Genomic DNA, 21,766 nt, shown 5'->3' with positions numbered 1-21,766 from the left:
GAAGAATTTTAGAGATTTATTTTGGACGCAGGCACGCACGCACGCACACACACACACACTCTTCCTCTCTCGCTCTCTTTCGCTCTCTTTCGCTCTCTTTCTCTCTTTCTCTCTTTCTCTCTTTCTCTCTTTCTCTCTTTCTCTCTTTCTCTTTTTCTCTCTTTCTCTTTTTCTCTCTTTCTCTCTTTCTCTCTTTCTCTCTTTCTCCCTTTCTCTCTTTCTCTCTTTCTCTCTTTCTCTCTTTCTCTCTTTCTCTCTTTCTCTCTTTCTCTCTCTTTTTCTCTTTCTCTTTCTCTTTCTCTTTCTCTCTCTCTTTCGCCCTCTTTCTCTCTTTCTCTCTTTCTCTCTTTCTCTCTCATTTTCTCTCTGTTTAGAGTGCACTTTAGTGATAGCTGCTTGACTTTTATATTATCTGGTTAGAGTTTAAAAGCCAATAAAATGGGTATATCTTTGTACACCTGTGTTGCTTGATTTGAGTACTCTAACTTTACTAAAACACTGAAGTATGTCTTGCTGCTCAGTTCACGCTTACCGTGATAGTTTGGCTAGACCAAAGTGTGAATTACCCTGTTCATCAACTAGGATGGCCTCTCAGAACACCCCTCCCCCCGCCCCCAAGCTGGTTCTGAAAATACACCTCATCCGTGTATGACACTGTTGTCCATTTAGTTTAACTCTTTAGTGTCTCCTATGCATGTCTACCATAACTTCCATGCAGATGCGTTTCTGTGTTTGCGCTCGCGACCAAGGACATATTTTGTTTAATTGAAATGCATCCTTTGAAGCAAATACATGGAACTTCACCTGTGCCCTCTTGCTGTGCCCCAAGAGTACCTTAGTGCACTTGCTTTGCCCTGCTTTTAGATTCTCCACAACCGTCAATTCAAACTTTGTGATGTGACAATAGCAAATTAAGGTAACCTTGTCTTTCGCTATCGTGAGCCTGTATCCCTGGCTCTCAGAGACTGACCCAGAGTCACTCAGGCCCTTCTCTCATGTGTGGTGGCAGCTGAGAAACGAGTTGGTAATACAGGCCATGAGCGTATTGGACATGTAAGCATGGGGGGGGGGGGGTAATTCGGTCTGTGCACCTTTCAGTACGTTCTTTCTATTGTGCTATAAATATCTTCTCCAGTCTCAATCTTTCAGATGGGTGTTATTTTAAAAATGGGAGGCATGTGGAATGCCGCATTGAAATTATTTTGTAGTGTTTACTGGATCACCAATCACCTTATCACTTTGCACCGAGCAGAAAAGTAATAGCAAGTCAGTCATAGCATGTACTGTTGGTTTTGGCAGTGAACACTGTGAAACATTTTAGTTGGGTGGAAGTAGGCCGACCAGAATGTTCAGAGAGCTTTTAATTGGAAGGTTGCTAACTTGCAGACCATCCTCCTAAATGCCCGCTGCAGATCTTTTGAAGTGCCTAGTCATGGCGAACTCTCTATCCTGCATGCGACCAATCTGAGAAGGCTCACTTGAATTAATTGGCGCATGTGTGCAATGTGCAGCTACTTGAGGTACAGACTGACAGAACCAGTCTGAGTGACGACTGTTGGCCTGCAGGACATTCTTTACATGAAGGCGTGAGGACCCGCGTTAAGCATTCCCAGATGTGGCATCTTCCAGTTAGAGGAATTCAGACCAAAAGAACATTCTCTGACTGGAGGATTCAGAACTGTAGAGCATCCGCGCCGATGGCAAGAGTGGAGGCATGTAACGTTGCTTTGATGGGAAGAGTGCAGGCTCATCAAGCACTTATTGGTTAACGTCATGCAGGAATGAAGGCTGCCAGGATGCAAACCTACACAATGCACAGTGGGTCCCAGTAGATGTGTAGGGCGCCCTCAAAGATCAGGATGCAGGCTTGTAAAATGTTGGCTGATAGGGTCCAGTTCTGCAGAAATTCTTGGATGGAAGATGGACAAGATTTAGAGAAAAATATACGACCATGTTGAAAAATGATATTTGTGCCCTGCATATTGTTGGCAAGTGTGCCATATGCATGGCATATCCTCTCATTGGAAGGGTTCAGATCTGCTGCATATGCTGTTCCTGTAATGATTGCCCTATGCAGTATTTCCATGGCTTATCCTCTCATTGGAAGGGTTCAGATCTGCTGCAGATGCGCCATATGCAGTATTTCCATGGCATATCCTCTCATTGGAAGGGTTCAGATCTGCCGCAGATGCTGTTCTTGTAATGATTTCCGTATGCAGTATTTCCATGGCTTATTCTCTCATTGGAAGGGTTCAGATCTGCCGCAGATGCTGTTCTTGTAATGATTGCTGTATGCAGAATTTCTCCAGCATGGGGTCTGGCATGGATTCACATGCTCATGAATATTCCCCCTCGTCAGGCTGGGAATCCTCGGTAAAGAAAAAATCAGTATCAGTTTCGTTTCTGATCCGTCTTTCGTAGTAGTAACCAATCACTGATCTCTGCGTCATACTGACCACAGCCAATGACTGCCCTCTACCTAAGCCCCGCCTCTGGCAGCCATCTTCAGATTTTTACCGCACGTTCAAGTGTTGGGATCCTCGTGCTATTGCTCTCGAGCGTTAGTGCTTTTTTTCACGTTTTTTCTCAGAAAAATGTCTCTTTTTTTCGGTCAAAAGAGCCTCAAGCTCCACCGTTTCTTCATCCGATTAACGGGGACCCATGTCGGATTCGTCTACGCCCCTCAAGGGTGAAGATTTCGTCAAGCCACGCTTTTGGAGGACTCCAGAAGTTTCTCAGGCCCATCTCGGACATGGCCCAGGAGAAGGGGAGCTCGACGCCCGGAAAGCTGTTCAGGGTCTGCCCTGGATGCCAGCTTCAGAATGTCTTTAAGGAGGACGAACACTCCCTTTGCCTTTACTGCCTACATGAGGACAAGACGCACGTGGAGAAGGACTGGGCGTTTTGCGGCAATATGTCGGAGCGGACCATGAAGGACCGCCATCAACGTCTCGCCAACTGGCTGGAAGGAAAGAGCCCGTCAGGCGAGAAGAAGAAGAAGTCCGAGCGGTCTTCTCAGACCTTTGAGGGCGCCACGGCGATGGGGGTCCAACAGAAGGCCAAGCACCGTGAGTCCGCTGGCACCGGGAGCGCCGAACGGTCGGGCTCTACGGGCGCCACGCAGGGCGCATCCTCCCCGGCGCCATCAACCACGAGCCAACGCTCTGGCTCGGGTAAGAGGAAGGCCGAGCACCCGGCGAAGCTCCTGGAGAGACCCCAGTCAAGCTCGAAGGCCCCATCGGAGGGGGAGCGAGGCGGTGACCCTCCCCCCAAGGAGAAGGCGGTGAGCGCACCTAAGGTGGTGAAAGCCTTAATCCACCCGGCCAAGGCCTCTATCGAGACGGTCGCGGCAGCCCTGGCTCAGCCTGTGGAGGCTACACCAGTGGTGACGACCTCGGGGCCCAGAGTCTCCCTGCCACCGCGGAGGGAGTCCTCTTTCATGCCCATCGACAGGACCCCCGTGAAACCTCCGACGGAGAAGAAAAAGGGGGGGCAGGAGGTCGTTGTGGATTCGGCCTCAACCTCTGAGGAGGAGCTGATCGAAGTCTTAAGCCACGGCGTTGGTGTGGAAGAAGACCAGCCCGTCGGGAGGGACCCTGACGTAGGAGACAACGAGAACGTCGAGGGTGCCGACGGGGCTTCTGACCGCCCGTCGGACTCTCCTCAACCAGCGCCGCAAGACAACTCGGCGGCCATTTTGTTGGCTATACAGTCCTTATGCTCGGAGATAAGGACGAGACTGCCGTTACCACCAATGGAGGAACCGCTCCCGACGGGGGACCCGGAGCCAGGCCCTTCTGGGAGCCCTCCCCCTAAGAGAAGAAGGATTCATCCTCCACCTCCTTTTCAGCCATCGCGCCCTGCTCAGCCCTCCTCCCCGTCCACGACACGTGGGGATGATACAGGGACTGACACTGCCGCGACGGGTACAGACGACGAGGTTTACGACTAGGATCTCCCGTCGTCACCTCCCACCCGGGCTTCCCCGCCCGACGAGATTGGATCGTTTCACTCCATGATCGCCAGGGCATCCGAGCTTTTCCAGCTCTGCCCGGAAGAGAAGAAGGAAGGTTTCCTTTATCACCGGCGCGAGACCAAGAGGAAGACGGTCCTCGCTGTACCTCTACTAGACGATATTTGGGATGAGGGCCTCGCCCTCCTCAAGAACCCATCCACGACGCCGGCTAGAAGGGATCGGTACGAGAAGAAGTACCGGGTCCCGGACGCGGCCCCCTTGTGCCTTCGGGCACAGCCGACCCCGGACTCGGACGTCTCCGCGGCGGCCAGGGAGAAAGCGGGGGGGGGGGGGGGCGCAGCCTCTACGTCGACCTCCCCGCCGGACGGCGAGGGAAAGAAATTAGACACGATGGGACGCAGAGTCATCTCGTCGGCAGCGACGACGATTAAGGTGGCCAACGCCTTGGCTATCGTAGCCCGCTACGACAGGGAGTTGTGGTACAAACTGGCCCCCCTGCTGGACTTCCTACCAGACAAGAGGGCGGAAGCCCTAGAGATCTTGCAGGAAGGAGAGGTGGCGTCGGACCACGCCATTACGATTGCGACGGACATCGCTCACACTGGATTTCGCCAGTTGGGCAACAGCGTGTGCCTTAGGCGGCGTGGATGGCTCAAGGCTACTGACTTCCGTCAGGATGTGCAGACCAGAGTCTTGGACATGCCGTTCGACGGAAACAACCTGTTTGGGAAAACAGTGGACGATTCCCTTCAAGCCATCAAGGCGGACACGGAGACATCCCGGGCTCTTGGGGTTCTCCAGCAACGGCGGCCGCCCTTTCGGAGCGGCAGAGGCAAACAGGGTGCCTCCAAAGGTTCCAGCGGCAGATTTTCCACCTACCGTCAAGCGGCCCGTTCGTCGTCACAGGAAGCTTACAGGGGACGAGGCAAGTCAGGCGGACTCTGCCGTCGTCGCCAAGGAGGACAAGGCGGCAAAGCCTCGTCGAAGCAGGACTGAACCGGCCGTGGGGTCGGGCCCCCACCGAAGCACCCCGGTGGGAGGCCGGCTGGCGAGCTTCGTCAGCGTGTGGGAGTCCATCTCCACCGACCGTTGGGTGCTGGACGCCCTAGCTCAGGGTCACACGCTCGAGTTTCTAAAGAGGTGCCCGCGCGTCCCCCCTGTGGCCAGGAAAGAACATCACGTCCCTCAACTTCTCTTGGAGGTAAAGGCGATGCTCAAGAAGGGCGCCATCGAGCTCGTCCCAAAGAGGCTTCGGGGCTCGGAGTTTACTCAAGATACTTCCTCGTGAAGAAGAAGACGGGAGGATGGCGTCCCATTCTGGACCTACGACGACTGAACAAATTCATCAAGGCACAGAAGTTCCGGATGGTCACCCTCCAACACGTCCTGGGTCAACTGGAGGAGGGCGATTTCCTGTCGTCGTTGGATTTGGAGGATGCCAACTTCCATATTCCCATCCTAAAGGGACACCGAAAGTTTCTCAGGTTCGTGGTCCAAGGGCGTCACTACCAGTTCAAAGCCCTTCCCTTCGGATTGAGGTCGGCACCCAGGGTGTTTACCAAGTGCCACGCACCGGTGGCGGCGCAGCTGCACCGAGAGGGGATCCACGTCTACCCCTACCAGGACGACTGGCTCATCTGAGCAAAGACGAAGGAACACGCCGTGGCTCACACGGCAAGGACCGTCCGACTACTCACGGACCTGGGATTCTCCATAAACTATGCCAAGTCCCACCTGGTGCCCGCGCAAGACGCACTGTTTCTGGGAGCGAAGCTCGACACAGTGTCGCTTCTGGCCTCTCCGTCGGAGGAAAGGACGAGGGCCATCTTGGGCAAGGTGCAGCGGATGCTGGTTGCGGACACGGCCAGGGTGAGGTCCATCAAGTCCCTCCTCGGAATGATGTCTTCTTGCATTTATCTCATCCGCCTGTGCAGGCTCCGGATGCGCCCCTTGCAGGAGTTCCTGGATGCGCGCTGGATCCAGACGGGCAGCTTCGAGGAGAGGATCACACTCGACGAGAGTTTCCGACGAGCGATCCGGTGGTGGGGCACCCGCGCGCATCTGACGGCAGGCATGGACTTCCAGACCCCCGGCCACCAGGAGACAGTGACCACGGATGCCTCCCTGGAAGGGTGGGGAGCGCACACCGAAAATCTGCACGCGAGAGGCCTTTGGCTTCTGACAGAGAAGTCCCTCCATATCAACGTCCTGGAGCTCCGTGCAGTGTTTTGGGCCCTCAGGTCCTTTCTTCCGTCCCTCAAGGGCAAGGTGGTGAGGATCTTCACCGACAACACCACCACCATGTTCTACATCAGGAAGCAGGGCGGTACCAGATCCCCAGCCCTGTCCAAGGAGGCGCAGGATCTGTGGCATTGGGCCGTCGCCCAAGGGATGTTTCTGGTGCTGTTTCATCTGGCAGGGATAAAAAACACCATCGCTGACTCACTCAGCAGAGAGCTGCGCTCGTGCCACGAGTGGGAACTATGACAGGATCTAGTGGACCGCCTCTTCCGACGGTGGGGCACACCCCAGATCGATCTGTTCACGACGGCGACGAACTCCAAGTGCCGGAGGTTCGCCAGCAGGTTTCCCCAGCCGAGGAGCATGGGCGATGCTTTCTCGTTCTCCTGGGAGGGCCTGTTTCTATACGCGTTCCCTCCATTGCCATTGTTGATCCGGCTCATCAACCAGCTCAAGAGGTCACGGTGCAGGATGATCCTCGTCGCACCTGCGTGGCCGAGGCAGATATGGTTCCCGGACCTTCTGGACTTGTCAGCGTCCCCGTCAATCAAGCTGCCAGTGGACGCGGATCTTCTCTCCAGGGAAGGAGGCGCCATCCTCCATCACGACCCGAAGTCGCTGAACTTGCAGGCCTGGCTCCTGCAGCGTTAGAGTTTGGAGGATACAACATACCAGCCGACTGCAGAGAGGTTCTTGCAAAGGCCAGGGCGTCCTCAACTCTTAAATGCTATGGACACAAATGGAAGAGGTTCTCTGTCTGGTGCCACGCACAGAAGATTAACCCTCTACGGATTACGGGTCCCCAGGTACTGCCGTACCTTCTGACGCTGGCCAAGGCTGGATTGGCGCACGCGTCCATCAAGATTCATCTTGCTGCGATCTCCCGATACACCAGAACCACGGGGCGGACGTCTTTGTGGTCTCATCGTCTGGTGAAAGAATTCATGAAGGGACTGTTCAGATCGTTCCCGCCGGTGAAGGCTCTGGCCCCGGCGTGGGAGCTCAACGTGGTGCTGACCAAGCTCATGGGACCTCCGTTCGAGCCTCTGCACTCGGCTCCGTTGAAGTTCTTGTCGTGGAAAACAGCGTTTCTTGTGGCCATCACCTCCGCACGAAGAGTGGGAGAGATCCAGGCCCTTTCCTGCAAACCTCCGTACTTGACTTTTCACGACACGAGGGTAGTGCTCAGGACGCACCCCTCCTTCATGCCCAAGGTGCCGTCGGACTTCCACCTCAACAAACCCTTGGTGTTGCCTGTTTTCTTCCCGTCGCCTTTGTCGCCGGCCGAAAGGACTTTGCACTCGCTGGATGTGGCTAGAGCGCTGAAGTTTTACGTGGACCGCACAAAGTGTTTTCGGAAGACGTTACAACTTTTTGTGAACTTTGGACCTGTCAATCAGTGGGAGGCTCTCTCAAAGGCCTCCATTTCCAGATGGCTCTCCGGCTGTATCATGTACTGTCAGCGGTTGGCAAACCGACCGCTGCCTGGCCGTCAGAGAGCCCATTCCACCAGAGCGATCGCAGCTACCACAGTGTTCCTATCTGGTGTGCCCTTGCTGGACATCTGCAGGGCTGCTACGTGGAGGTCGACGCACACCTTCACGAAATTCTACTGCGTCAATCGGGATTCCAGGGAGGAGTCCAGGGTCGGCCAAGCAGTGCTGCGCAATCTGTTCGCCTAAGGTGAGCCTGGTGAGGAGGTAAGAATTGCTTAATGTTGAGTTTGATGTAATGCTTAATGTTGAGCCTTTGCCACCTCCCGTGGTTGTGCATGTGTGTACTGCTATGTATTCTTTATTCATGAGCATGTGAATCCATGCCAGACCCCATGCTGGAGAAGGAACAAGTTACTTACCTGTAACTGTTGTTCTCCAGCATGGGTCTGGCATGGATTCACATGCGAACCCTCCCGCCTACCCCTCTGCGGCTCTTCACTTGGTCATACTGCCACTTCATGTGCTACCAAATCTGAAGATGGCTGCCAGAGGCGGGGCTTAGGTAGAGGGCAGTCATTGGCTGTGGTCAGTATGACGCAGAGATCAGTGATTGGTTACTACTACGAAAGACAGATCAGAAACGAAACTGATACTGATTTTTTCTTTACCGAGGATTCCCAGCCTGACGACGGGGAATATTCATGAGCATGTGAATCCATGCCAGACCCATGCTGGAGAACAACAGTTACAGGTAAGTAACTTGTTCCTTCCATGGCATAACCTCTCATTGGAAGGGTTCAGATCTGCTGCAGATGCTGTTCTTGTAATGATTGCCATATGCAGTATATACATGGCTGGAACAGGTGTAGGGTCGTCACTTTTGATTAATCTTCCAGAGTTCTACAGCTAGATAGTCTTCAGCTGACCTGTAACAACCTTGCAGAGAGACACACCTGCAAATAGTTCTCTTGCAGAGAAGATTCCGACTTTCTCATCCTTCAATGACTGGATAAGTGAAGACCCAAAAGGCGTTATCCTTCAGATTGGGCTGCAGCAGTGCAAGACAACCTCCAAATGAGCAGAATGGAACGCTTGCACCCACAGCGTAAGTTGTCACATACAGGCCTGTCGTAAAAGAGTGGAGATGACCTCTAAGACGCATTCTACTCGGAGAGTTGGCTAGCTGTGAACTGTCTCCAGTATGTGCATAGCAAGGCCCAGAGAATCGCCAGAAATGGCATAAAGGTTGACGAGAAGGTAGTATTACCACTGCTACTTAGGATTTGATTAGTCATCTAATTAACATGCTTTCTGATCTATTGCTTTTTGTGATATGTAGGATCAATCCACTTTTTTTTTAAATTCATCAATTAGTTAATTGTGACACTTCAGCTGTGTTTCTTATTTTGCAGGCTGTGGCTAATGAATCTGGGCTGAACTTCATCTCTGTTAAAGGTCCAGAATTGCTGAATATGGTAAGTTGTATTTCATTGGCCAGTGTGGTCTACAAAAATGCCCCCAGTATCTGGACCCCTTATTTGGGAAAGCATGCTTGCAGGGTGTATCCCAATCTTGGAGTCCATCGCCCTGAGGCCAGTATATAAAAAGGGAGATTGATCCGATCCCTATTAATTATCGCCCGATAGTGATGCTTGATGCAAGCAGTAAGAGCTTTGCTGCGATATTGCAGGCGTTCAATAAATGGGCTTGTGCATATTGCGTTCTGTAAAGCTTTCCAACACGCTTTCATGCAGGTTTCTTCTGTAACCGTTTATTCATGAACCACCCTCAACACATGAGTTCTTTCCCTCCCCACTCGAGTGGTGACACAACAAACTGTTTTTCACACAAATGATGTCAGGTTAGTGATTTCCAATTCAGATGCGGTGAACAGCCATTGCAGAAACTCTCCTGTTTTTTGTGACTGCCCCCCTAAGAGTGCTGCAGCCCTGAAGAAAGTTGTGTAACCACTATACCATTGAAACCGGTAGGCCCGTTCTAGTCCTCTTTGCAAGTAAAAGGACCACCTATATGACTCTGAGGTCTACGCAGGTGTAAAGTACGACACCTGTGAGAGAGAGAGAGAGAGAGAGAACATTATAATAGTACCATCACATATAACAGTTTTTTGCTTCTTGACATTGAACAGATATTTTGGTTTGATTTATATCTGCTTAAACTGAGATCTGCAATGCATGGTTATAGTTTATGGATAAACAAGGTGGATGAAATGTAATTCATGGTGCCTCTTGCGTAGACAAAGATCATATCAAGGGATCGCTGATGGCATGTAGTGCATATGTGGGTAGTGCGAAATGTGAAATGAGGCACCTCTAGTTGATGTGTATAAGGGTATATACAACATGTCATGTTGTGATCACAAATCTGGACATGGCATGGAACGAGCTGGACTTCTTTTCTAGAATTTTGAATTGATTTTATTACCGCACCAATCTTCTATACACGTTCATCTTGAAGGATTCAGTGAATCACAAATGTGCAGATGATTGGCAGTGACAATCTATAGAGGGGTTAATCACCAACATGGCTTAGAGCAGTGCAAACTGCATGCATACACAGACAAGCCAAGCAGCAGAGTGAGGTACATGGGGCACACACCCATGGTGTAACAGGCTGGTGAGGCGTAGCAGTGACTGCTTTGAGAGATAGCAGGCACAAGGAAGCAGCAGAGTGAGGTTCATAGGGCACACACCCATGGGGTAACCGGCTGGTGAGGCGTAGCAGTGACTGCTTTGAGAGATAGCAGGCACAAGGAAGCAGCCGAGTGAGGTAATGGTGCACACACCCATGGGGTAACAGGCTGGTGGGGCGTAGCAGTGACTGCTTTGAGAGATAGCAGGTGCAGGGAAGCGGCAGAGTGGTGCATATGGGTAACACACCCATGGGGAAACGGGCTGGTGAGGCGTAGCAGTGATTGCTTTGAGAGATGGCAGGAGCAGGTAAGCAGCAGAGTGAGGTACATGGGGCACACACCCATGGGGTTGCAGGCTGGTGGGGCGCAGCAATGATCGCTTTGAGAGCTAGCAGAAGCACGGATGCAGCAGAGTGGGGTACATGGGGCACACACCCATTGGGTAACAGGCTGGTGGGGCGTAGCAGTGATCGCTTTGAGAGATAGCAGGGAAGCAGCAGAGTGAGGTACACAGGGCACACACCCATTAGGTAACAGGCTGGTGGGCCGTAGCAGTGATCGCTTTGAGAGATAGCAGGCACAAGGAAGCAGCCGAGTGAGGTAATGGTGCACACACCCATGGGGTAACAGGCTGGTGGGGCGTAGCAGTGACTGCTTTGAGAGATAGCAGGTGCAGGGAAGCGGCAGAGTGGTGCATATGGGTAACACACCCATGGGGAAACGGTCTGGTGAGGCGTAGCAGTGATTGCTTTGAGAGATGGCAGGAGCAGGTAAGCAGCAGAGTGGGGTACATGGGGCACACACCCATTGGGTAACAGGCTGGTGGGGCGTAGCAGTGATCGCTTTGAGAGATAGCAGGGAAGCAGCAGAGTGAGGTACACAGGGCACACACCCATTGGGTAACAGGCTGGTGGGCCGTAGCAGTGATCGCTTTGAGAGATAGCAGGGATGCAGCAGAGTGAGGGACACAGGGCACACACCCATTGGGTAACAGGCTGGTGGGGCGTAGCAGTGATCGCTTTGAGAGCTAGCAGAAGCAGGGATGCAGCAGAGTGGGGTACATGGGGCACACACCCATTGGGTAACAGGCTGGTGGGGCGTAGCAGTGATCGCTTTGAGAGATAGCAGGGAAGCAGCAGAGTGAGGTACACAGGGCACACACCCATTGGGTAACAGGCTGGTGGGCCGTAGCAGTGATCGCTTTGAGAGATAGCAGGGATGCAGCAGAGTGAGGGACACAGGGCACACACCCATTGGGTAACAGGCTGGTGGGGCGTAGCAGTGATCGCTTTGAGAGATAGCAGGACGTGGGAAGCCCTGCAGGGCGAGCAGTAGATTGGAGTGGAGTCATGAGCGAGAGGCAAAATGTTCTTTGAAGAGTAGGGTTTTGATGTCCTTCCTGAAGTGCAGGATGATGGGCAGACTGATCCTTGGTGGAAACTTGTTCCATCGATGAGGGACATAGTAGGCTTATCCTGTCTTGCAGTTCTTTGAAGTTTTGTAATGTCCTGGCTTCTGTTGGTGCAGTGATGGTGAGTTTTTCAGCCAAGAATAGCGATGGTTTAGTTCTGTCTGTTTTTTGATTTTTTTTGTATTTTTATTGTATTGGACATTTGTATGGTGCCTATGCACAGATGTTTCCAGGTGCCATAGGACAAGATGGGGATGGGAAATCATCAGAATACAACAAATAATGGTTATATTGACCTTGTGACAATACTACCGTGCAAGTGCCTGACAGGGTGATAGTGCCAGGGGGTGCAAGTGATGCAGGCTGCCTTGAACATAATGCACGATTGAAGGTTAGCCAGTGCAACTCATTGTGGACGGGGAGGATGTGAGGTGTGCTGCAGCTTGAAGGATGGCTTTTAGAGGAGTCCAGGTGACTTTTGAGTCAAGGGTGATTCCACCCCCTAGGTAGGCGATGACCAAGGCTTGGCAGAGTGCTCTGAAACTCTGGATGGGGACAAAAGACTTGACGTTGCGGTTTTTGTGCTGGCACCATGCTGTTTGGGTCTTCTTGGTGATGTCTAAGTTCCTTAAATCTAAATGAAGGCGCTGTCCATTTGAATGCAGTCATTTTTTGAAAAAAGTATTCTGCTTAACCGTTCATTCCGAAATCTGCATTTCATGCAGATTGGTTGTCCTTTCAGCCATTTGAATAAAGTACAGAGAAGTAAGAATGGACTGGTAACCTTTTGTATCATTTTATCTCGTTAGTTCTCTGTGATTATTTCTACCACTTGTTAATTCTGAGTGCAATGATGTCTTTTTCATGGTTGCCGGGGGCAGGGTGTTGACTCTTCCGATATAATTTACGAACCTCACCCCAGAGATGGAGAGAAGAAAGGAGAGACCGGTCTGTCTCTTCACTACTGTGGAAGAATCTGGTAGTTGTAACCTTCGTCCATGTACCTACGCTGAGATGCTGCATTGGGGGTCCTGCGGGAACTCGTATTCCCTTAGGCTTCATTAAAAGTGAGAATGTGCACTCCTTGCAGTTTCCATCCATCCCCAATCTTGGAATAATGCATTTGAAAAGCACCAAAGAAAGGTTCAGAACATGTCGTTCCATTCATTCTTCTTATTGTCCGGTTTGGGTAGGTCTGACCGAATGCAAACTGGTTGTGGCAAACTGACCGTAAATCAATTCGCTCGGTGCCCAATTTAGACGCATATGCGTTTATATTTCTTTGTTTTTTTTTCTCCCCCGCCTCCAATTTTAAGGAAGTGGGGGCCACCCCAGCACTCCCGATATTGCTAAACACCAACCCTGGATAGCGGGGGACACCTCCGCAACACCCGCTCTCCAGGGTTGGTGTGTAGCAATATATGCGACCAAATTGGCCCGAAGGCCAAATAACCCATATCGTATTTGACCAAATTTGTCATTCGGTCAGTTTGCCACGGTCAGATATGCTAATACCAGTTGTCCACTAGTGTAAAAGGGCAGTCATGTGCAGCTTATTTGTGTTCATTCCTGCCTAGAAGGTCATGTGCTTTGGGGATTTTGGCCCATTGTATGAAACATGTTTGGAGACGTTGCAAGCTTTCTCTAAAAGGCTCCAGGTTAGATCTTGAGCTGGGAGTAAGTTACTGAACAGTTTTTCATTTCTTTAGAGATTATAGTACTGCTCGCATGACTCGTTGCTAATCTTCATTGCTCCTAGTGTTTCTCTCCCTCATCACTGTTATTTCTGTGACATGGTGTCACCCCTGACAGAATCACAACTGTGCCCTTGATTTCTTTTTTTCCGCCTCGGCACCCAATGGACAGTATAACAACTCTGCTGTGCATTATTACCCAAGCCTAATGCAACCAGACTGTCCTTCACAAGTAGAAGAGGCCGGTGTAATGAATGTGACATGGAAGCGTTATCTTTACGTTTCAGCATATTTTCTGGCTGTTGCGCTCCCCCATAGTTTGCTTTCACTGATGCCTTGAGTTTGGCTCCTCTTTCTGTCAAGTGAGTTTCCTCTGTTTTGGAGGCTATTTGGTCCCTTTCTCCGGCCACACATCGCTTCTGTTCAGCTACTTCCGCCCTTTATCTACTTCCTTGCTGTGCTAGCTTTTAAAGGGAGAGCTAGTGCACTGTAGGGGAAACACTGCTGGGGAATTGGCTTATGTATGATAGGATAGGTATCTGGACTGTCTCCTTTGTCTTTTCTGCTGAACTTGTGCTATGCCATCTACTACCTCCTCCCAGGATTTTGGTACAGGTCTGGGAAGGCCCATCATCCTGTGGGTGCAGTGCCACACTAATAATAATGTGTGTTCTTATATGGCACTTTAAGCCAGAGTCTCCCAGTCTTATAGTCCTGCTATGGGGTTTAACCTTTCATGTTGGAGACCAATGGTTTAGTTGTAAGCAATCTACCAGGGTCACCCCCTCTAGCAATCACAATGAAACCAGGTACACAGTCATTTCTCGCTTGGGCACTGTATGAGCCAGCAGCCCACACAGTTGTCTGGGTGTCGGTCTCGGGTCATGAGCTCCTCTGGTAATTCACCATCTTGCTTCCTCTTCCCAGTACTTGCTTCCAGTACTTAGTTCCATCTTTCTTCCTCTTCCCAGTACTTACCAAAGTGTGAGGTTGACTGCCTATGAGGAGCCTTTTTTCCTCTAATCACTGCGACGAACCAGAAGGCTTCGGACTAGCACTAAGCGTGCTCAAAGATATTTATTTAAATAAGAAAATGCCTATTTATCCCTATTGCTATGAGGGCAGTTCCCTACTTTGTAAACTAGACTAAGGGTGCTCATCAAATGTCCAAAACAAAATAGTCCTCAGTTCAAATCCTACTTGCTATATAGCCCTTCCACTTTATAGAAGCATAACAAAAAAATAGACCGGAGCAGTAGCCTTCCACTTGGGCCTCGCATGGTCAGACTTCTTGGGTTCCTCCAAAATAATGTTAATCGAATGTTCTAATTTTGTCAATTTTTCACAATACAGTTTTCAATCCTCTTTTCAGATTCTGAATGACAAGTTCTATATCTTCACACATATCCAATACTTTCCATTCTTTAAAGAGAAAAAGGATTGTTTTGTGCGATTCCTCCCAGTTAGGGTTTGTCTTTTGGATGTGCTCCTGGTTTGACTTTGAGCAGTGCAACGCTTCAGGTTCCCATTACTCAGTACTTTTTCAATGTTTTGTCTTTCTAGGGCTCCCCAAAGCCCTCTAGCCTTCTGATGTAACCCTTTCAGTTGTCCCCAGCTCCTTATAATATGGCTTGGTTTTATAGGGCTCCCCAAAGCCCTCTAGCCATCTGATGTAACCCTTTCAGTTGTCCCCAGCTCCTTATAATATGGCTTGGTTTTATAGGGCTCCCCAAAGCCCTATGGTTTTCTAATGTGCTTACTTCAGCAGAGTTTCTTTTGGGCATCTGTCCGTATCCAGTGTTCATGTTTCTCGGAGTCCTGCAACCTTTTTGTCTTTCCCAGCCTTGTATATCAATGTCACTTGTTTTTGTAATGCTCCCCAAAGCCCTCTGAAATGCTTTTGCCTTCTCTGGCACTCAAGGACATAGCTACTCGCCCCTCTCCTAGTCACCTTCTCAGGAGTGTTTGCATCCCTTTCTCTGCCCGGCTTGGTAGTTGTTGCACTTTTCATGCAGAGGTCAGTGATCTGATCTCTCCACTGCAGTCTGGTCTTGGTGTCCATGGCCGACCACAGCTTCGGTGTGCTCGCGCCACCAGACGAGAGAGTCCTTCTACTTCTACCGTCCCTGTTTCATTCTCTGCTTCGGCTGTCATGGCCATGATTCAGGGTACTAAACACCAGAAAGTGGCACAGAAAGCAGCCTTTGCATCCACAACATGGTCTTTCATAATGCATTCCTATAGTAAAAGACCATTGCAAGATGGCGGCTGGATTGGGCAAACAACATTCCACTAACATGGCACCTGAAATGCACAGTTAAGCTTGCCAAGGACCCAGGGCTATATAAACCCTGCCCTGGGTCGCGCCTGTGCTTGGCGTTGCTTTGAAAGCGCTTGCAGCTCGCTGATAACGCTCACCGCAACCTGTTTCCTCTTGTGTCTCCTAATCCTGTCTCCCGCCATCCATTACATCTTGGATCCTGGTAACCTGTAAAAGAAGAAAACAGCCCAAATCGAAAACAAAGCAAGTTGTGAATGAGACATTTGCTCAGCAGCCCGCACATACAATACAGAACAAATGCAGCAGGGAAAAGAGTTCCCTTTCACTCGCCAGCATTTTCTACACTCTGTGCAGTACGCTGATGCTTACCTGAGTCGGCACGGTATTTTCTGACGTCGGCACTCCAGTTGCCATAGAGTCCACATCAGAGACCACGCGTGCGCTCAAAAACCCCTGCAATCTTCATTAACCTGTAAGAAAGAAACATAGACATTGGAACAGCAAATCTGCTTCTACATTGGATATTGAAAGACATCTAAATTGTCAAAGAAAAACTAATTCTACATTGAAAGACAGTTAAGAAAACAAGTGTGAAGAGACAATTGTGTGCTGAAACAAAGAGGAAACCACAGCCGGACTGGGTCATCCAATCTGTGACATAACTGTTATCTTACTAGTGAAGTAACTGGTATCAAAGAAGTACATGCGCACAATGGCATTAGACGGTGGGCTAACATCTAGGGGACATACTGATATATAGTAGACCTTGGAGGGAAGGGCTAATCATAGTTGTCTGATCACTTGTCAGGCAGTGCACTAATTCCTGCTCGGTCTTTCGCAGGAAGCCCACCTGAAGCACAGCAACCCAGGGTGCCGTATCCCACAATAATCCCAAAACATCCTACCTCTTTTGCCGTGAACACGTGGGTGCGCCTTCAGAGTGCCACATGCGATTGCGTCAAGGAGAGGTGTGGACATAGCATCAAGAACGTCATCCAATACTTTACCCATCCCCGCAGGACACCAGGCAAGCATTACAGAACGCCAATCCCACATGTGTCTTTTCTGGATGAGATGGAGACATCCGAAGTAGTCCAGTGGGCCGCGATCCATGGGGAGTTCAGAGCATACCTACCTGCGGCTCGATCTGAGCCTAATGTGCTTTTGCTGGGAGCTAGTAGTTAATAGAGACAAACAGAGGAACTTGCCAGGCGTTTAACCCAGTCTCAAGCTGGACAAGTCTCGTTGCCAGGACCCTCGATTCTTAGTCTACCTGCACGAGCCCCCATTCAGGTCGTTGCCCCAGCAACTGTTCCCTTAGCTCTCCCGGAACGTTTCACAGGAAACCCACAAAAATATGCTTTATTTATGAAGCAGTGCCATTTGCACTTTCTCTGTAGGGCGGTCGCCTTCCCGAATGACCAAACTAAGATTGCGTTTGTGTTATCCTATCTAGAAGGCAATGCAGTGAACTAGTCTATCCCACTTGTGGAGAGAGACAATCCTATCCTTTGTGATTTTTAGAGGTTTGCAGAGGGAATTGGAGAAGTTGTTTGCAAGGAAGGCCCAGGTGCCGACCTTGGACAATAATCTACTGTCACTGCGGCAGGGGTCACAAGACGTATTGGCATATATCACCACTTTTAATAGGTTAGTAGCTGAAACAAACTGGCCAGAAGAGAAGTGGACACACAGAGGTCTCTGGGGGAGCTGCAAGATGTGCTTGCTCAAGTGAACTTTGCTCAGAGTTCATCGATTTAGTGGTGTGACTAGACCACTGTCTACAGGAAAGAAAGACAGATCGTTCTCAGTCAGAGTTACAGCCTATGTACATATGTCCAAAGGAAAATGTCTCTCACAAAACGGAACCATCCCTGGAACCAATGCATTTGGCTAGTGCTCGGGTCTGTTGACTAAAGAAGAGAGGAATTGATGAAGACAACCGCAGTTTGACATATATTGCAGTACATCTGGTAATTTCCTGCGAGAGTGTCCAGCAAAACTTCAGCGCAAGGCATGTGGCACATTGGACACCACCAACGGGGAAAGTCAGTCGGGAAACTAGTAAGCCAGGTAGGTTTTCAGACCCTGCTGCCAAACTTAGAAAGAGAACCCTAGGTCTCCCATTTTGCTATCCTGATCATACTGGTCAGCCCGCAACAACCCCAAAAAATGCATGCTTTAGAAGCCTACCTGGACTGTTGGGCCATCAGCAGTTATATGGACCAAATGCTGGAAACATAAATTGGTGTACCCACAGAGCCGAAAGCAGTGGTGGAAAATGTTGTAGCTGTGAACGAAGCGATGTTGCCTTCGGCCCGGTAACATTACGTACTGCAACCCACTGCTGCTCTGACCCCTGGCCTGCTCCTCATGAATCTTACTGGATCCCAGGTCCTTCTTCCCGGTCAATAGCAGCACCCCCCTTCACCCTACCCCACTGTCCTACTGGCCCATGCTTGGCGGCTCTGCATACCACCTTTGAGCCACCTTTACTAGCACTTAGCCTGAGGCTCTCCTCCATTGCCCCCCTTAGCACTTCACTCCCGGACCCTCCTCCAGCACTTGTCCACTCCTCTGCTCCTGCTCCCATACCTTCCCCTGCACTTCTCTTCAGTGCACTTGCACGACCGAATTCCACAAGGCTTATTAGGACCATGATTGGATATTACTGTTTTCCCCTGCTCCCTTCCAATTTAGCCCTGTGGCACTTTGAGAACCAAATGATGTTGTATAAAGCGCCTAACAAATGTTCAATAAAATAAATAAAACAAGCTTGTTGTGCCAAGATGGACACAGAGAACAAATATCTTTCGATCTCATCAACGCTCCTCAAATGCAAGTTCTCCAGCATGGGCTCTGGCATGGATTAACATGCTCATGAATATTCCCCCTCGTCAGGCTGGGAATCCTCAGTAAAAAGAAAAAAGTTTCATTTTAAAACTGTATGTCTCCTCTAAACCAATCACTGTCTTCTGGGGTCATACTGCCCTATCCAATGACAGTCGTTTCCCTAAGCCCCGCTTCTGGCAGCCATCTTCAGATTTTTGCAGCACACTTCAGTGTTGGAATCCTAGAGTTCCTCTCTGAGCTATTTGTATGTTTTTTCGATTTTCTTTTTTTGACGAGAAAAGTTCAGTTTTTGTTCCAAAGAGCACGTGTGCTCTTTTCCTCATCTGCTGGCAACAGGGATCCGTTATCAGCAACGCTCTGCGCCCCTCCAGGGCAAAGATTCATAAAAGTTTCTAGAAGGCCAACTTGGGCCTACTTCAAATCCTCTGACCATGACAGAAGAAAAGGAGGGAAGGTAGCTCTTCAGACCCTGCACCAAATGCAGGCTACGGGATGTGTTTGTGGAAGGCAAGCACCTACAATGCCTCTACTGCTTACACCCGGACCATAAGGAGGTAGAGTGCGAAATATGCCTTGGTTTCTCTAAAAAAAAAAAAAAAAAAAAAAAAAAAAACGAAAGAAAGGCATAGTAGGCTGGCGGCATGGCTTAACTCGAACAAGGCCTCGGCCCCGTGCTCCGAGCAGGGTCATGCCTCGTCCAGGACCGGCCGGTCTGAAGAGTGGTCTTCTAAGTCCTTTGAGGTCGCCCCATCCATGGGGGACCAAGATAAGGCCAAGATCCGCAAGTCCTGAGTTCACCGGGTTCGCCGCTGATGCAGGCCGCAAGTTGGATAGGGCGCGATCAGCATTGCCTTCTGCCTCCATAGCCAGCCTACCATTGAGCTCCTCTACAAAGAGGAAGTCACCCACCCCGGCTAAGCTGCGGGAGAAATTGGATAAACCAAGGACAGTAGAGGAAAAGAAGGCAGCACAGTCCAACATGCTCAACCGGGCCAGACAAAATCCTCGTTTGCGACTTAGTCATCTACAACTACTACAGAAGTAGCCGATGACCCTACGAGGGAGGCTCCCACAGTGCAGAAAGTGTTGTTGCCCCCATGATGCGACACCACTGCAGAGGTTTCGACAAAGGCTGCAGGCACTCCAGAAGGGGTAAGGGTACCGGCCCAGGTCCCGGTTCAGACCCCTCCGGGAGGGACGAGTGGCCCCGAAACAGTACTCCCAGGTCACCGCTCTACCTGTGGAAGTCTCATCCACAGACGACGATCAAGAGTCCATGGAGGAGGAGGAGGAGGAGGAGGAGGAGGACCTAGACCTAGTTATCCTTCCTTACCTTCTCAGCCGAGGGACATTTCCTTGGACATTCTATAGACTCTCCACACCTTGGTGTTGCAGATCCAGCTGAGGTTGCCCCCTGCACCGGCACCCCTAGTACCTCAGGCCCCTGATCAGCTTCTGCCTAAAAAGAGGACATGTCATCTGATGCCCCTGTATCAACCTGCTCCACCACATCGGTCCCCAACGAACCAGGGTACTGGGACGGATAAAGCCACGAGTACGGACGAAGATTAATGCTTCGTACCAGTAGACAATGAATCGCCACATTTGGATTCTTCTCATAGTTTCCTCACCAGACGAGGTGGGATTGCTCCACTCGAAGATCTCCAGGGCCTCCGAGCTATTCCAGATGGTGCCAGAGGAAACTAAAAAGGAGGGCTTCTTGTATCGAAGGCAAGAGGCAAAAAGGGAGACTATCATGGCGGTGTCTTTGCTAGACAATATTTCGGAGAAGGACCCTTGCGGCTCGAAGCAAACGTGATAGGCTGGAGAAGAAGTATAGTGTGCCGGATTCCGCACCCAGTTGCCTGAGGTTGCAACCATCACCGGATTTGGTGGTTTCGGTGGCCGCAAGGAAATGGTTGGCTGACCCAACCTCATCGTCGTTAGTCCCTCCGGACAGTGAGTGGAAAAAGGATGGACGGCATGTGGAAGAAACGGATCTACACTGTGGCGTCAACAATCAAGGCGGCCAACGCCTCGGCGATCCTAGCCAGGTACAATGGGAAATTGTGGTACAAGCTGGGACCGATTCTAGAGTTCCTCCCCAACGATAAGACGGAAGCCCTCACCCTCTTTCAGGAAGGGGAAGTGGCATCAGACCATGCCATCACGATCGCAGTTGACGATGCCAACACTGGTTTTTGGCAAAGCGGGAACGGTGTCTGCCTTCAGCAGGGATGGATGAAGGCCACTAACTTCAGTCACGAGGTCCAAGCGAAGGTGCTGGACATGCCTTTCGACAGTGAGAATCTGTTTGGCAAGGTGGTTGACGAGTCCCTCCAGGCCATGAAAACAGATACAGAGATGACCCGTTCCCTTGGCACTCTTCAGCAGAACCGCTTGTCTTCTTTTTGCCCCTCCTGGGGAAAATTGAGAAGGTCATCAAAGGGTTTTGCCACGTCTTACAGGGAGCCATCCCGCTCCTCAACGTAAGAAGCCTGTAGGGGCCACTCCTAGGCCTACGGTAGCGGAGGACAGGGTCGCCGTCGCTCACATGGCAGGACGCCAGTGCCCAAGCAAGCATGAACCAGCCAAGACGTCAGACCCCCACTCGTCCACCCCGGTGGGAGGCTGGCTGATGAGGTTCAGACAGTGGACGAAGCTCATCACCGACAGATGTGTGACGGATGCTCTCACCCAGGGACACACCTTGGAGTTCCCATGCAGGTGTCCTCGTATTCTGCCGGTTCCCTGCAGGAGCAGCACATCCCTCGGCTCCTTGAAGTACGAGCCATGTTACAAAAAGGGGCGATAGAGCTTGTTGTCGAATGGCTCAGGAGCTCGAGAGTCTATTCCAGATACTTAATGATCAGAAAGGAGACAGGGGGCTGGAGACCCATTCTGGACCTACGTTGTCTGACAAAATACTTAACATCTCCAAAATTCAGGATGGTCACAGGATTTCTTGACATTGCTAGACCTGGAGGATGCATATTTCCACGTCTCCGTTCACAAGAAACATCGAACATTTCTACGTTTCGTGGTGCAGGGGCAGCGCTAATAGGTCAAGGCCTGACCATTCAGCTTGATGTGGGCCCCAGGATTGTTCACAAAATGCCTGGCACTGATGGCCCATCTACATCTGCAGGGCATATACCCATACCTGGATGAGTGGCTGACACGAGCCCGCTCATGGGAACTGGACGACCAACACACGAAGG

The 21,766-nt window shown here is 50.6% G+C and overlaps 1 protein-coding gene across 4 annotated transcripts in view; it reads left to right on the top strand.

Annotated features, from left to right (window-relative positions):
• Positions 1–21,766, top strand: part of NVL (nuclear VCP like) — a 1,303,574-nt gene that overhangs the window by 700,897 nt on the left and 580,911 nt on the right. For all 4 annotated transcript variants that reach the window (XM_069608641.1, XM_069608644.1, XM_069608642.1 and 1 more), the window contains one exon: positions 9,066–9,128. In XM_069608641.1, coding sequence (XP_069464742.1) covers positions 9,066–9,128 — 63 coding nt within the window. The remainder of the gene's footprint in view (positions 1–9,065; positions 9,129–21,766) is intronic.

The sequence above is a fragment of the Ambystoma mexicanum genome, chromosome 4q (assembly GCF_040938575.1).
Source record: "Ambystoma mexicanum isolate Mex_15411 chromosome 4q, UKY_AmexF1_1, whole genome shotgun sequence".
In the NCBI taxonomy this organism is placed as follows: Eukaryota; Metazoa; Chordata; class Amphibia; order Caudata; family Ambystomatidae; genus Ambystoma; species Ambystoma mexicanum.
The sequence above is the reverse complement of the archived record's forward strand: the minus strand, read 5'-3'. Positions and strand labels throughout refer to the sequence as shown.